This window comes from Apodemus sylvaticus, chromosome 6, assembly GCF_947179515.1.
Source record: "Apodemus sylvaticus chromosome 6, mApoSyl1.1, whole genome shotgun sequence".
Classification (NCBI taxonomy): domain Eukaryota; kingdom Metazoa; phylum Chordata; class Mammalia; order Rodentia; family Muridae; genus Apodemus; species Apodemus sylvaticus.
Genome location: NC_067477.1, coordinates 128,240,632 through 128,257,886, shown reverse-complemented (window position 1 = coordinate 128,257,886; position 17,255 = coordinate 128,240,632). Strand labels below are relative to the sequence as shown.

Genomic DNA, 17,255 nt, shown 5'->3' with positions numbered 1-17,255 from the left:
TCTTTAACTTGCAGTGTAAGATGTCTTTTTACCTAGACTAACTATCCTATAAAGTCCATTCTTGACTTACTGTGGAAGTATAGAATGTGCTTTTGATAGATAACCATAGATTTGTAAGATATAAAATTAGTATTGTAAGGTCTCCTCTACCTACAATTAGAACATATGTAGTTACTACTTGTGAGATTATTTTACAAGCTTTTCTTAAAAACTTTTATGTTTATGTTCATGCAGTATGTGTGTGCAGTGCCAGTGTAACTGATACAAACATTAGTCTGTGTTTTTCTTTTATTCAGTCTCCCCAAATAAAAAATGGATTTTTTTTGGTCTGGTTACATAGCTATTAGAGTGTTTTTGTGGGAGAACATGCAGACCAGGTTGTAGCTTACATGGATACAAAAGTTAAGATTAATAATGTGCTTTTTTATTATATAGTAAAAGGCACTGTGTATATACATGAGGAAATCTGATAACTAATGGTGAGCACTGTACTTGGACATCACGTATTGTAAATTATTTAGACATAATAAAAACGAGGAGGAACTGGCTCACGTTGGATTAGTTCATGCTCAGCTTGGCTTCGGCTAACTTGATTTCTCAAGTGATGCAACAATAACTCAACAGGGCTGCACTCCTGTAGTGCCAGGGGCTGCCTACACCCTCAGTTTGTAACAGAAGCCAACACCCCTGTGGCTTGTTTGATTTGCTAGAAATCCTATGAGTTAATTACAGAATGAAATCTAGAAATTGGTTTCTTTTTTTTAAAAAAAATTATTTATTATTTATTTATTTAATGTCTTCTTAATGAAAGCCGGAAGAGGGAATCAGATCCCATTACAGATGGTTGTGGGCCACCATGTGGTTTATTGGGAATTGAACTCAGGACGTCTGGAAAAGCAGCCAATGTTCTTAACCGCTGAGCCATCTCTTCAGCCCCTAGAAATTAATTTCTATTCAGCAGAATATATTTTCTACCAATGTCCCACTGACACTTTCAATCTGAATTTTTAAAATTTATTTTAATATGATAACACCTTTTAAAAAGTTATATATGATGAATAATAAAAATGGAGTTCTAAGTACTCTCGTGGTTATTCATTTGAAGCAAATGCAGGTATATATGAAAAGATCTAGTTTTGTTTTGTTTTTAACTGAAGTAGGTAGTGGGTTCTGAGCCTTGGGATAAGCAGGTCTGTATGCAGCTGCGTTCTGTTCATCTCTGTTAACTCTGTCCCTGGCCTGTACTTTACTTTGTTATGTTCTGGAGAGAGGACAGCAGTCTGGCGAGCATGTAACGTTTGTCAGCCACCTGAGTGCTGGGATTATAGGTATTTGCCACCTGGTTTTCCCTGACAGAGCCTAGGTATTGGGCTATCAGAATAGTGTGCTCTATAAATAGTGCCTTCTGGAAGAATACATTGTATCAACGTGAGTGAAAAGATGGATGCCGTACATAAGTGATAACAGTGTACTGTCTAGTTGATAACTTGTCTTTCATCCCCAGTATTTCTGCACATAGAGTAGTTCACTGACTAGATTGGATTTTGGGGAATTCACCTTGAATGCTGGCAGGAAAATTACTCAGTTGGATTATTTTAAATTTGGCAGTGATATGAAGAGACAGTTTCCTTACCTAGAGTAAGCGATCACAAAACAATGTCACAAGGGAAAGGAGAGCAGGAAGTCCTTCACAGAGCTGCTGTAGATACTGCACTGCAGCTAATCTGAGATAAAGCAACACTGGAAGGAAAATGGTTGGTGGTCTGGCCAGGCATTGTAGAGAATGGACTGTAACTGAGGCAAGGGGAGGGTTAAGTTGGAGCTCTAGCTGTGCCAGACTGGTTCCTTTCTGTGGTAAGCCACTTTTGTAGAAGATGAAATTAATAAAACTTAAGGTATTTTTCTGATGTATTTACCGCTATCTTTGTACTCAAATATAAAATGTTCAAAAAAAAATCTACATTTAGATTTGAGTCTGTATCTCGCCTGCATTCAGTTTGGGTGTCTGACTTTAAAGTCTGAACAATTTCTGATCTATAGGGCAGCACTCTTCTATTTTTAAACCCTGCTTTTTTTAAGTGTTTGTGCGTCAGCATAGCGTCTGTTTCCTTTTTTAAGGAATTCAAAGCGATTGTTTATAAGTCCTCGCTGAGAGCTCATTGTTCCTTGAGGTTTAAATGGCTGTATTAAAGGGAGTACTATCACATGCACAGACATCCTGACTAACAGTGCTCCACTATGGCAGATGGCGAGGCTGCTCTGCAGAAATAGCTTTTAATGTAATAAATATTTCATACGTCTTAAGACCTTGCCATATTATATGTCAAATGTGAAATCAAAATAGGGACAGAAAAAGGAAGATTGATGACCTCAAATCCAATGTGCTGTATTCTGAATACTAGATATAATGTGGATAGAGTGGAAGTTCAGAAGATTTTTGAATTATTGTACACCAAATAACATAGAATTGTTCAGGAGCTGAAATTAGCTATAACTTCAGACAGCGAAAAAATAGTAACCATGTCTGGGTTGTGGCTCAGGTGGATGAATGCTTGCCTAACATGCATGAGACTCTGGGTTCAGTCCCCAGCACCTTATGAACTGGGCATAGTGGCATATGCCTGTCATCTCTGCATGCAACGTTCAAGGAGACAGAGGGGGGTGGATTACAAGTTCAAAGCCATCCTCAGCAATATAGTAAGTTTTGGGTCAATCTGAGATACATGAGACCTCATCTCAGGAAACAAATAAACAAACAAGAAAACCACTTGAAAATAACCACAGCTTATAGATGAAGAAACATGGGCTCACACCAAGAACTCCAGACTAGCTTCAGGAGGTGTTTGTATGAAGAGTGTATGAAGAGGCAGTAGCAGAGAAGCTATGAACATGGTAGGGTAGGGAAGGAAGAGGTCGCCTCTGGAGGGTTAGCTCCTCTGCTTGTGTTGAAATTGTAGGGCTGTGTCTGAGCAGGGCATGTCCAGACTGACCTTTGGTTCTATCAGAAGAGCATGTCAAACTGAGCTGCCATCTTATTAGTGGGTATTTGTCCATGTTTGTACCATAAAGCCAGATTCTGCCTGACTTAAATACAGGTAAGGGTTCTCAAAATAAGTTTGTTATTCATTAAGAATTGTTCATTTCTTTAGATTAGAAATTACTGTGTGTGTGTGTATGTGTGTGTGTGTGTGTGTGTGTGTGTGTGTGTGTGTGTGTATGTGTATGCGCGCGCGCTTTAAAACCAGCATGAGAATATAGGTAGCTTTAAAATTTTTTTAAGTACTTAAGCTTCTGCCAGTTTCCTTGGAGTATTTTAGTTGTTCCACACACACCCCACCCTCCCTTTTTGGCAAGGCTGCTTTTAGTTTCCAGCCAAAATAAGAACCAATTAAGTTTCAGTCACTTTAGAGCACACTGCAGTAGTGGTTACTGTAGAGTATTTATTTCATTTGCCACCACCAGAAGCTCCTCCTAAGAACAGTGTTATGGGAAGCACAGCTGCTGCGTCTGGCACTCCACTAGTTATTAGGCCATGGTTTCACTGTTCATTTCCAGTGCCGCTAACCAGCTTAGCAGTTACAACTGCTTTCTGAGTTGGTCAGGTATGTGAGCTTCTATAGTGACACTGCAGTTCATTGATAAATTCTACATATTTAGATGTCAGAGCCAGGGAAGGCTAGTGGGAGTCCTCTTATCCCGGAGGGTATCTGCCTTGATAGAAGAGCGCCAGAGCGGGAACCAGATGGCCGTGCTCTCTTCTGTGGCCCCTCTCTACTGTCTGACCTATGGAGTCTGCTTACTTCTCTGACTGGAGCTCCTCACCTCCCAGAGCTCATGCAGCAGCCGCGGGGAAGTGGCATGGGCCCGTGTGACTGTATGGCATAGAGGTGCAGTGTGCCTGTCCCAGCACTGCCATCAGCTGTCACCTAAGAGGAAGACCCCCTTTAAGAAACAGCCATACTTTTCTTAAAGTATACTCAGCACTTTCTTCCTTCTGTCTAAAACCACAGCTTTTAGCCTGACGTTGGGTATCATTTGAAAAGAAATAGTTCTGGGTATGATGTTAGATTGTCAGCCTCAAATAAACCTGGGTTTGGAGGGTTGGTGGGCACACACTTGCCCAGAGATTCTCAGTGACCTTATCTAGGATACACAGCTCTCTAGCAAGGGCAGCCAGCCGAGCAGCCCACTGTGGCCCCTGCTGTTGCTTCCTAAACACATGCTATTTTGAGAAGCCTCACCTTACAAATAGATTTGTAGAACAGGAAGAAGATTCTTGAAAGGGAAGGTTGTGATGGTACCGATAAATACCTCTGTTTTAAAATCTTGTACAGCCTTCTGTTTTTAAATCTTTTCTTCTGGATGAGACATTAGTCTTTAACTGAGGATCTCTGTAACTGAAGACAAACAATAAAATACCAACAAAAAGGAAATTATTAAAAGATTTTATGTATTTAAAATACTTTTACCAGTAACCCAATCTAGCCTTAGGAGATATAAACTAAAGGAAAGACCATTAAATAAAACCAAAGAAGTTTTTAGCTGGAGGCATGGTCAAACATGCCTGTAATCCCAGCACTTTGGGGAGACTAAGGCCAAGAGGATTGTGAATTCAAGGCCAGTCTGGATATCTAGCTAGGCCCTGTCTCAAAAGCAAAAAACTCCTACAATAATATGTTTGTTTTATACTTTTTTTCTTCAAAGTGAAAAATTATTAAGTACTTTAAATTCAGGGCTGTTTGATAGTTAAATCAGTTCACTATCTTGATGATAATATATACCAGCAGATTAGATCAGGTCCTATCTTGTCATAAATCCATGAATTTCAGTTTAAGGTTGAAAAACTTACTATGTGATCTTTTAAGGTCAAATTTAGGTTTCTTAGAATCAACTTAAAAATTTTCAAAATATACTCTAATTTCACTAAACTTATCCAATAAAAGACTTCTTATGAAAATCTTGATCAATAATGTATAGGTATTTACTGCCATCAGTTTACCCATGTTAATAATGTAAACAGAAATGTTCCTACAAGAGACTCAAGTTGACACATGTTCTCCCTTAGAAAAGTCTGAGTTGTAGAAGTGTGTGGTGTTTTTCAGCCAGTCTTACTGTGTGTCTCCAGCTGGCTCTGAATTCCCAGAGATACATGCTTGCCTCTGCATCTGCTGAGATTCAGGGCTCATCCCACAAACCCAAAGAAATGGTTATTGGTTTTTGTTGTTGTTGTTGTTGTTGTTGTTTCCTCCACTACAAGAGGGTCTTTTCCTTCCTTATGCAGAAGAAAATAGCCTAGGGTCTTTTGTGCTGCCTTTCTCCTAACCTGGAAGAATACTGTCACGGAAAAGATCCAGGAGGCAGGACTAGGAGAGTCACCTGAGCCAGTGGGCCTCCATTTTATTCCTTGGAGATGTAACTGCAGAGCAGGCCATTAAAGAAGGGGTTGGAGCCCCTGCTCTGTGATGAACTCCATTGAAACTGCATCAAATAAGAGCAAGAGCTTTTTAGAACTTTTGTTTTATTCTGTGTGGGGTTGGAGGAGGAGAGAGAGGGACAACAACCAGCTTTTGGAATCTGGGATTGATCTCAGGGTGATCAAGCTTGTGTAGCGGAAGACTTTTGCTCTTTTGCTCTTTTACTCTCATAGCTTAGAGGAATCTGAAACTTTTTTTTATTTTTTTATTTTTTATTTTTTTTAAGCAGTTGGCTTCTGACAATTAAGAGATTTTAAAAACTATTTAACTTACCCTACTACTTTGTAAGATTTGTTTTCTAGTTTTATGCTTGGTTAACATGATCTAAAGGAAATTAGGAAATGTAGCTAATTAACCTGGATGTCAGGAGTGGATGGTTGCTGCTGCTGCCACCTCTACAAGGTAAACGAGCCAACAGGGGAGGCTCTGGGGCCCGGTGCTTCAGTTCCCTGCTCCTGCTTTTCTTCATTGCACATTGCTTGTCAATGATAAATTTAGACAGGGCAAGAAGTCAGTTGATTATATTTTACAATCAGTGTTTTTTTGAGGGTTTTTGTTTTGTTTTTGTTTTTTGCCACTGATTTATGAAGCAACTGAAGCTAGCAGTACATTATAAAATCTAAAGCTATCTCTATGGTAAAATATTTGGGGACTTATTAAGACTGAGTATTTGATCTGTTTTGAAACTGAAAATAAGTTTTAATCATTTCTTATACAAGACTTTAATATTTTTCCTTTTTCTTCCTAGATCCAAATTTTGTTCGAACATTCCTTACAACATACAGATCCTTTTGCAAACCTCAAGAACTACTGAATCTTCTAATAGAAAGGTCTGTCAATTTTAAATGTTTAAACTCTTTGTTTTTAAAAGATTTAAGATAGGTTTAAGATATGATAAGCTTATATGTTAATAAGCTTAACTGTATTTGGACTCAAAATAAAAGCTAACTATGATTATTTAAATAATCAAAATGTGATATTGCTTTAGTATTTAAAACTCTAACTTTTCAGGGATTTGGCAGCACTGGCGATTGAAACATGAACCTTCGGTTTAATCTAAGCAGTATTCCCAGCTTGAATTAATAGTTAAAGAACTATATCAATATAGATGATTTAGAATATAGGCTGGGCATGTGCCTATAATTTTAGAACTTGGGGGGTAGAGGCAGGAGGGTCAGGAGTTCAAGGTCATCTTTGACTATTATAGGAAATTTAGGATTCCTCTGAACTATACGAAACCATCCATGCCTTTAAAATAATGAGACACTAGAAATTCAGATTTTAATGGTTCATAAGTTCTAAACAAGTTTTCAAGTTACTATATATTGAGTAAAATGAATGTTGTCAGTGAGCAAATGCTTTTATCAAGGAAAATGTTTTTGATCTACCCAAAGAACAATCAAGTTTCAAGCATTAATCACCCTTAAAATTATGTCTACTGATTTAAAGTTATCTACAAACTAAAAATGGACATTAGCCTCATTTGTTTTAAATTTTACATGTAGTTTTATTTTGCTTCTAAGTTAGTTTTAGCTGTTGACAAAACTAACTTTTTAAAAGTATTAATTAAAAAATATTATCATTAGCCTTTACATTATAAAAGTGGATTTTCGCTGATGTGTCTGTGTATCTGTAATAATTTTTTATATTATTTCTTATAAGTTTGTGAATTTGGGTTTGATACAATATTTTCCTTATTTTTTCTATTTCATGTTAGATTTGAAATTCCAGAGCCTGAGCCAACAGAAGCTGACCGCATAGCTATAGAGAACGGAGATCAGCCCCTGAGTGCAGAGCTGAAACGGTTTAGAAAGGAGTATATTCAGCCTGTACAGCTGAGGTAGGCACTGAAGACTTGTGTGTCTTTTGTCTCACACCTGGGTTCACAGTGGAAATGATCAAAGCTGGGCAGTGGTGGTGCAATCCCAGCACTTGGAAGGCAGGCGCTGGCCAATCTCTGAGTTCCAGAACAGCCACGGCTACACAGAGAAACCCCGTCTCAGGAAAACAAAGCCAGGGGAAAAAAGTGGAAATGTTCAAAAAACTGTTCCTAGGCATGGTGAAGGGAAGCAGGCTGAGTTAAGAGTCTTATCTGAGTTGTTACAGCTTTAGGAGACCGTATGTGTTTCATGTGTACACTCAATGTTAGATTCTGTGTTGTATCAATGCCATAGGGTATTAAACGTGTGTCGGCACTGGGTGGAACACCATTTTTATGACTTTGAAAGAGATGCAGACCTTTTACAGAGAATGGAGGAATTTATTGGAACAGTAAGAGGTATGTTTTTCTTAAGTTTCTACTTTTGTGTGTGATAAAATTACCAATATGGTTACTGTCAATTGATACCATTAGAGTTCATTTGAAAATGTTAAACTTTCTTATTATATAGCATTTAGGCTGGGTGTGGTGGTGCATACCTTTATTCCCAGCATTCAAGAGGCAAAGGGAGGAGGATTTCTATGAGTTTTAGTATAGCCAGGACTATAGTAAGACCCTCTCTCAGAAAACAAAACAACCAAAGCCAGCCTTGACCCCGGAAAGTGCTCATCATCTTCCTGCTGACTCAGCAGACTTTCGTCTGTTATGGAACTGGTTCTTTTAGTCTCAGGTTAAGCTAGAGCACTTAATTGAAACTATGTTTTACCCTTGGTACAAGTTGGAATTCTTTTACCACTGCAGCACCATTGGTAAAAGTGCATGATTAGATTAAATAGAGCAAATCAGGGGAAAAATAGTGTATTATACTGACATTGCTTTTTAACACCAGCACTAATGAGAAACATAATTTTGATTTTTTAGACTCACTCAGCTTAATTATGAAAAATGTGAGAAACTAGCATTGCTTATCTCCAAGGTTTCCTTTACTTTCAAAATTCTGTAATTATATGACTCCAAGTTTGTCTAGACAAACTTGGTTTTATATCCATTGTTCAGTCTAAATGAAAATCAGAAAAAGGGTTAAGTGGATTACTTTCCTATATAGTACAAAAGACGGGCACATCAAAAAATAGACTAATATGATGAATCAGTCCTCATGATTGGGTTATAAAATACAATATTAATTAGATGGTGAATATATGGAACTTATGCTTGTTAATCTTTCATTTCATATGGAATATAGATTATGAAGCTTCAAAATGGTGGAGGTGAAAAATTAAGTTACTTTAAAAATGTGTTTAGGAAAGGTCTAGATACATGCCAGACTGTTAACAATGATCACCTGTGAGGAGGGCTGAGGAGGAGGTGGGGAGGGGAAGGCTGAGGAGGAGGTGGGGAGGGGAAGGCTGAGGAGGAGGTGGGGAGGGGAAGGCTGAGGAGGAGGTGGGGAGGGAAGGCTGAGGAGGAGGTGGGGAGGGGAAGGCTGAGGAGGAGGTGGGGAGGGGAAGGCTGAGGAGGAGGTGGGGAGGGGAAGGCTGAGGAGGAGGTGGAGAGGGAAGGCTGAGGAGGAGGTGGGGAGGGGAAGGCTGAGGAGGAGGTGGAGAGGGAAGGCTGAGGAGGAGGTGGAGAGGGAAGGCTGAGGAGGAGGTGGAGAGGGGAAGGCTGAGGAGGAGGTGGGGAGGGGAAGGCTGAGGAGGAGGTGGGGAGGGAAGGCTGAGGAGGAGGTGGGGAGGGGAAGGCTGAGGAGGAGGTGGGGAGGGGAAGGCTGAGGAGGAGGTGGGGAGGGGAAGGCTGAGGAGGAGGTGGGGAGGGGAAGGCTGAGGAGGAGGTGGGGAGGGGAAGGCTGAGGAGGAGGTGGAGAGGGAAGGCTGAGGAGGAGGTGGGGAGGGGAAGGCTGAGGAGGAGGTGGGGAGGGAAGGCTGAGGAGGAGGTGGGGAGGGAAGGCTGAGGAGGAGGTGGGGAGGGAAGGCTGAGGAGGAGGTGGGGGAGGGGACTGTTAGTATTTACTTTGCTCATCTGAACTTTATAGCAATGATTTATTCATGTGTCACTTGTATTACTTTAAACATTTTTTAAAAACATAGTGTTAAAGAGTATTTAAATATTTGTTAAAATGTATTTCAGGTAAAGCAATGAAAAAATGGGTCGAATCCATCACTAAGATAATCCAAAGGAAAAAAATTGCGAGAGACAATGGCCCAGGTCATAATATTACATTTCAGAGCCCACCGCCCACAGTTGAGTGGCACATAAGCAGACCTGGGCACATAGAGACTTTTGACTTGCTCACCTTACACCCAATAGAAATTGCTCGACAACTCACTTTACTTGAATCAGATCTATACCGGTATGTTATTCAACATTCAAACTCAGAAGTTATCTCGAGTTCATTTTTAAGATGGAATACATGTTCTGCCTGTTAGAGCTGTCATAGTTGTAAATGAGATGGTTATGACATGTTTGTAGCACTGAGGCATTGCAGTCAGTTCTGGGTTTTACCCCTTAGTCAGTCTTGATCTGCTTAACTTTGTGCTCTCTCAGTTACCCCTGCTTGGTAAGCTTGGTTCAAATTCTGGCAGTACCAGTTGCTGGCCAAAGCTTGTACTATCTTATAAGTTTGTGAAGTTTCTGGTGTGTGTCTGATGCTCACCAAGACTGAGCACACTGCAGCAACATAGACACTACTGCAGTAGTTACCACAGCACAAGACAGAGCCACCACTGAGCTGCAGCCAGTACAGCCCTTCATAGTTTAATATTGTTCATTGATGAAACTATCTGAAAAATTCTGGTTTGAAATTTTATTTAAAACCTCAAATTATTATTATTCACAAAATGAGAAAAAGAGCTAAATTTATAAATGTTCCCATCTATATTTATTGTGGTCCCCAAATGATAATGTTAGAATTTTAAAGTTTACTTTTAGAGACTTTTGCAGGATGGTTTTTCTTTTCTACCCACTGTAAGAGCAAAAACAAACCAAAAATGAATTAGTAATTGCTATATCCTTGTTGGTTACTTACTAGATACCATTTAAGTAACTACCTTACCACCCCAACTTAGTAAATAATATCTACAAGTGCTAGGAAAGTCATTATGCAAAAGTATGCAACAAATGTAAAAGCACCATAATGTGATATATACAACAATGCCAGCTCTCAGGATGCTGAAGCAGAGGCCAGAACTTAGCCAGGGCTACCTAGGAAGACACTGTCTTTAAAAAGTAAGCAAACGAGCAATGAATGTATTAGGTAAGAGTGTCTACTAACATATTTCTAATCTGAAAACATAGAAAAATAAAAATGTTTATCTTGTTTTCATCAACTTTCTGTTGATAAAAGAGGAATACTTATAAACACTTATAAACAAACATAGTTTAGGTTTTCTTATGTAGTAAACTATACACTTGAGGAGAAATGTGATGTGCCATTTTATGTTGATGATTTTAGAGCTGTGCAGCCATCAGAATTAGTTGGAAGTGTGTGGACAAAAGAAGATAAAGAAATTAATTCTCCCAACCTTCTGAAAATGATTCGGCACACCACTAACCTCACTCTGTGGTTCGAGAAGTAAGTGTTGCGGACATTTTTTCCTGTGGCAGAGGGCGGGTTATGAATTCAGGGCTTTTTGCTTCTGTATACCACTTCTTCAGTGTTTTCATTACCCCCTCTTGTAAACTAAATATTTTTCTAATGTGCATTTTAATTTCACTGGTATTTTGGTTTTCCATGATTGCCTGGAGCTAACCACATGTATCTGACTTTATCAGACTAGGCTACAGATTGGCTGCAGCTTCTTTTCCAGCAGGTAGAGGCTCCCTTTCTGCAGAGTGGATAGCCCTGACCTAATTAACGCTGCAGGTCCAGCAATGCCTCCTTACAGTGATGACTTTACCATCTACTGGCACCACTTTATCTTAAAGAGCTTCCTTCCATCCACTCATGTCTTCTTCTGTTGGCAGTGTTTCACATTTTTATACTACACACCCAAAAGGACATTCATAAACATTAAATTAGTTGCTTTTTAAACAAGGTGAGAGGAAAAATGGGCATTTAGAGTGTTTTTATAATTCCATAATTACCTTCACTGATGTTCTTTGTGTTGATTGAAATTGCCTTCTGGGGTCACTTGTTTTCAGCCTGGAGAGAACTTCCTGTAGTGCAATGGGTCAACTCAGAGCAAATGTGCAGATGTATTGCTGGTTTGATTCTGTCATTACACCTTCCTTACACATTTACCAGGTTGTCCTTTAGCTCTGTCACCATACTCTCTGATGGCAACTTTGAAATATCTCAGTTAATTTACATCTAGTCACTCAAACAGGCAGTTTCTGCTTCTGCTTTTATTCCACTGTTGAGGTCATACTTTTTATTTCTTTATATGTTTCATAATGGGTATAGCAACTTTCAATACTGCCTTCTGCCTTCCACGGCTTTGTCTTTGCTACTTAAATGTGATGTGGACCAAGCAGGTTAGATGAGGGGATGCCCACAGTCACAACTTTGGGAAGACTAGTTCCAGTATGGCTCACATCCACTCTCTCCCAGGCTGCACCCCGGGCTGCTAAATGTTGCACTACTAATTTCCATCCTCATTCCTCTGTCAGGAACCCCTGGTAGCAGATTGCTGTGCAGAATAAGCCAATGAAATCCTGGCTTCTTGGAAGTAAAGTTTTTAAGGTGCTTAATAACTGATACTTGTTCTAACCTGCAACTATCTTCCTGATTCAGTAAACTAGCTACAGTTGAGGCTACATATCTTCCCATATCTCCAGACTTCTTTCCAGCTGCCTTTCATAACAACCTCCATTGTTCCTGATCACACCTTTCATAACAACTCCATTGTCCCTGATCACACCTTTCATAACAACCTCCATTGTCCCTGATCACACCTTTCATAACAACTCCATTGTCCCTGATCACACCTTTCATAACAACCTCCATTGTCCCTGATCACACCTTTCATAACAACCTCCATTGTTCCTGATCACACCTTTCATAACAACTCCATTGTCCCTGATCACACCTTTCATAACAACCTCCATTGTCCCTGATCACACCTTTAATAACAACCTCCATTGTCCCTGATCACACCTTTCATAACAACCTCCATTGTTCCTGATCACACCTTTCATAACAACCTCCATTGTTCCTGATCACACCTTTCATAACAACCTCCATTGTTCCTGATCACACCTTTCATAACAACCTCCAGTGTCCCTGATCACACCTTTCATAACAACCTCCAGTGTCCCTGATCACACCTTTCATAACAACCTCCATTGTCCCTGATCACACCTTTAATAACAACCTCCATTTGCTCTAGATGGTGAGAGGCTAGGAGCTGTCTGTGTGACTCAGTTCTGGAGAGGACATGATTGCAAGGTTTCTTTACATTCCGAGAGCTTAGGGTCAAAGTGCCAAGAATGATGCTGTAGCCTCGGGTTCTCTTAGCGTGGGACTCCTGTCAGGAGCCAAGCCGAGAACTGTTCTCTCAGCATTTTAATTACCCTGCAGCCTCAGCTCAAAGTAGGCAAAGTAGGCAAGGAGGGGTCCACACATCTTAAATATTAAGTAAATATTATAAGTAAATAAGTAAGTAAGAAAGACTACACTCAGTGAAGTTGTAATTCAGCAGGGTAAGAACCTATCCAGGTGTGTGCCCCCAAACCCTCAAAATCCCCAGCTGGAAGTAGGTGCACCTACTCCAGGAATCGCAAACAGGTACTCCAGAGAAAGGATGGAGAGGAGGATGATCTTAGCTGAAATACTCTAGATTCTCCCTTTTAAAGAAATTATTTTGTAGATTTTCCTGAACGATTTTTCATTTGTAGCTTGTTCTTAGGGCCACCTCCAAAGATTCTTTATGTATTATGAGTTATGGTGGGTGGGTGTGGTTTGCTTTAGTAGTTTTCACTGGAGTACATCAGAAGAGCTATACTATCTGATAAAGTCAAGAAGTCAATGTACTTTTATAACTGGGGACTAGATAACTTACTTAGTTTTATATAATGGATTTTGTTTTTCTCAGCAAAGATGTGAGAATCCACAGATTGTACTGGGGTTATAGGAACAGGCAGCTGGTAGCATACAAAACAGTCCAGACGAAGGCCTGAAGCAGTCCAAGTCACACAGAAGAAAACTAGAGTTGTCTATGAGATCAGAGACAATATACCTCTAAAAAGTAAAAACTAGAATTTTCTCCCAAAATGTTGCTTCCTGGTTTATTTTAAAGTTGATATATTTAAATACACAGAAGTCCTTTCTCACTGTGTGATACTGGGAAGGAGCCGTGTAACTGATGAGATAGAGAGAGCAGTGTCCTTCAGGTCTTTCATAGACTGTTTAAGGGAAAGCATTGCCTTTGTTGTCAGTGAGACAGATGCGTGTTTCTCATCTCAGTAGTCCTGAGCTACAGAGCCCATAGACTTGGACCCAAGAGCACTGATCTTAATTTCTGTACTTAGTAACTAAAAGAGTTAAGATATAGAGCATACTTGAATTACATGATTTTAATTATACTTGTTAAGATAAATAGAATATTTATACATAAATATTTATACATTCTTCAAATATGTTTAATTTGATAAGCCATTTCTTTTGATTGTTTTAACTATAGAAGTTTTATTCTTAGTATATTAGCTTCATCGAGAATAATATAATCTGTTGCTAGCTTTACATTTTAAAAATATGTGTATTTAGTTTTGAACTTAATTTTTCTTAGATTATTAATGTCACCAAGAACTAGGTTTAAAATGTTTTTTAACTGATAAATTATTAATACATAAAAGTTCTTTCAAATAGAAAAAAGATTAAGTGATGACTAAGCAGTTTGTGTGTGTGTGTGTGTGTGTGCGCGCGCGCGTTTGTGTGCGCACGCAAGCAGTCCTGGAACTCGGTGTGTGTTTCAAGCTAATGTATTGGCAGTCTTGCCTTAGCCATCCAAGTGCTGGCCTTTGCAGCTGTTGATCAACCATACTTCACTAGAATTGTCTTTCTTTCTTTTTAGCTATTTGATGGGAAAATAAAGATATAACATATAATATATATATATATATATATATATATATATATATATATCGTATCATACTATATAATAAACTAATATATAAATTGTTGGTATGTAAAAATGTGCTTTGTTTGTTTGTTTCTAGATAGTATGTTTTGTTTGCTTCATGTTCTGGGAAATTGAGCCCAGAGCCCATGCATGGTGATACCATACCATCAGCTGGGGAACTAAGCCCAGAGCCCATGCATTAGCTTCCCACTTGCCACTATTTACTTACTTTTTAAGTAAAATATTTCAACTGATTTTGCAGTATACTAATGGTTTTCTTATTTCTATAAACATAACCAATTATTTCTATTAAAAAACAAAATTAAGCTGGATATGGTAATGTACACTTATAATCCATCACTCAGAAGGCAGAGGCAGGAATACTACAAGTTTTAGGCCATCTTCAGCTATATAGCAAGACCTTCCTCAGGCAAAAGGAGAAATGAATCAGTGTAATAGGATTGTGTATATGCACACAAAGGAAGAAGCAACGGTTCTAGAATAACCCTGCCTAGAACATATACCTAGTGACAGCGAGTCACATGTCCAGCACGATTTAAAGCTGACAATAGAGGATGCACTCGGGAGATTAGGGAGTGGTGTCTGCACTACAACAGCAGACACCAGAAAAGAGCAGCGTGCTCCACCAGAGCCTTTCTCTGCAGTTGCCCAGCCAAGCCAGCAGTGTGCATGTGTCCTTTCTGTAGTCATACTGAACACTTTGTGAATCAGAGTTTAGGGGAAATAAAAAATTTAATTTCTAGTTTGTTTCAATTTCCAGATGTATTGTAGAAACAGAAAACTTAGAAGAAAGAGTAGCTGTGGTGAGTCGAATAATTGAGATTCTACAAGTCTTTCAAGAGCTGAACAACTTCAATGGTGTTCTTGAAGTGGTCAGTGCTATGAACTCATCACCTGTTTACAGACTGGACCACACATTTGAGGTAAGCTTGTACGTGTTTTAAAGTGAACTTGGGAATTTGTATGACATGGCTATGATAGCCTCAGCAGCTGTGATTATCAGCATAACAAAACTGGCCTTCAGCATGAGGTCATGGAAGTTGGGCAGGCTTGTACGGGCCCATCTCTTCCACAGCATGTCACTGTGGTTAGTGGTTGCTGAGAGAAGGAGATACTTTATCCAGTGGTCTAACTACAGGTTAGGTCCTGTGTTCATAAAAAAACCCTCACCCATACTCCTATAAGCAGCTGTAAGTTCCGCACTGGATCACCCAGCGAGAGAAAAGACCAGGCAGGACACTGGCGGACTGGCTGGGAGGCAGAAGGACTCCAGCACAGGACTGGCCAGAAATCGCCCAGGGTGAATGATCAGAGTGCATTGCACACATGTAGGAAAATGTCATAATGAAGCCTGCGTTGTGTATAACTAATACCTGCTAATATAAATGGGAGATCAGAGTTTTAACAATTATAATACAGTTAAATGTCTGTTTTGTTTTTTCAGTAATAGGTTAAATATTGGACTTACCTAAATTTCATAATGAATTGTTTTCTCTTTTAAAATTAAGTATTCTCATTAAAATCCATTCATTCATAGGTTCCAATTTGTTAGAAGAAAACACAATCAGCACTTTATTTTCTTAACTTTGTGTGTGTACACTCAGGTGTCTGCCATAGGCACACGTGGAGGCCCAAGGAATGTTATAGAGTAGGCTCCCTCTTCCCACGCTGACGGAGTCACAGGCTTGTGCCAGCCTGCTGATCTGCACTCAGCCTGCTGACCTGCACTCAGCCTGCTGACCTGCACTCAGCCTGCTGACCTGCACACAGCCTGCTGACCTGCACTCAGCCTGCTGACCTGCACTCAGCCTGCTGACCTGCACACAGCCTGCTGACCTGCACTCAGCCTGCTGACCTGCACTCAGCCTGCTGACCTGCACACAGCCTGCTGACCTGCACACAGCCTGCTGACCTGCACACAGCCTGCTGACCTGCACTCAGCCTGCTGACCTGCACTCAGCCTGCTGACCTGCACTCAGCCTGCTGACCTGCACTCAGCCTGCTGACCTGCACTCCGCCTGCTGACCTGCACACAGCCTGCTGACCTGCACTCCGCCTGCTGACCTGCACTCAGCCTGCTGACCTGCACACAGCCTGCTGACCTGCACTCAGCCTGCTGACCTGCACTCAGCCTGCTGACCTGCACTCAGCCTGCTGACCTGCACACAGCCTGCTGACCTGCACACAGCCTGCTGACCTGCACACAGCCTGCTGACCTGCACTCAGCCTGCTGACCTGCACTCAGCCTGCTGACCTGCACTCAGCCTGCTGACCTGCACACAGCCTGCTGATCTGCACTCAGCCTGCTGATCTGCACACAGCCTGCTGACCTGCACTCAGCCTGCTGACCTGCACTCAGCCTGCTGACCTGCACACAGCCTGCTGACCTGCACTCAGCCTGCTGACCTGCACTCAGCCTGCTGACCTGCACTCAGCCTGCTGACCTGCACTCAGCCTGCTGACCTGCACACAGCCTGCTGACCTGCACACAGCCTGCTGACCTGCACTCAGCCTGCTGACCTGCACTCAGCCTGCTGACCTGCACACAGCCTGCTGACCTGCACTCCGCCTGCTGACCTGCACTCCGCCTGCTGACCTGCACTCCGCCTGCTGACCTGCACTCCGCCTGCTGACCTGCACTCCGCCTGCTGACCTGCACTCAGCAGCTTATTTGTAATGCTCAGTTAAACATTCACATAAACTGTATGAGGGATGACAAGATAGAGTATAGCAGGCATGCTTTTACGCTTGTTCTAAAGTATATATGATAGGTTTTTTAAGAAATAATTAACTAGGTGTTGTCACTCAAGCCTTTAATCCCAGCAC

The 17,255-nt window shown here is 40.7% G+C and overlaps 1 protein-coding gene across 1 annotated transcript in view; it reads left to right on the top strand.

The window, feature by feature from the left end:
• Sos1 (SOS Ras/Rac guanine nucleotide exchange factor 1) overlaps window positions 1-17,255 on the top strand; it is an 87,111-nt gene that overhangs the window by 50,178 nt on the left and 19,678 nt on the right. Inside the window, exons 11-16 of the mRNA XM_052186454.1 lie at window positions 6,223-6,304; window positions 7,192-7,314; window positions 7,649-7,752; window positions 9,478-9,700; window positions 10,802-10,921; window positions 15,190-15,352. Of these exons, the coding sequence (XP_052042414.1) occupies window positions 6,223-6,304; window positions 7,192-7,314; window positions 7,649-7,752; window positions 9,478-9,700; window positions 10,802-10,921; window positions 15,190-15,352 (815 nt within the window). The remainder of the gene's footprint in view (window positions 1-6,222; window positions 6,305-7,191; window positions 7,315-7,648; window positions 7,753-9,477; window positions 9,701-10,801; window positions 10,922-15,189; window positions 15,353-17,255) is intronic.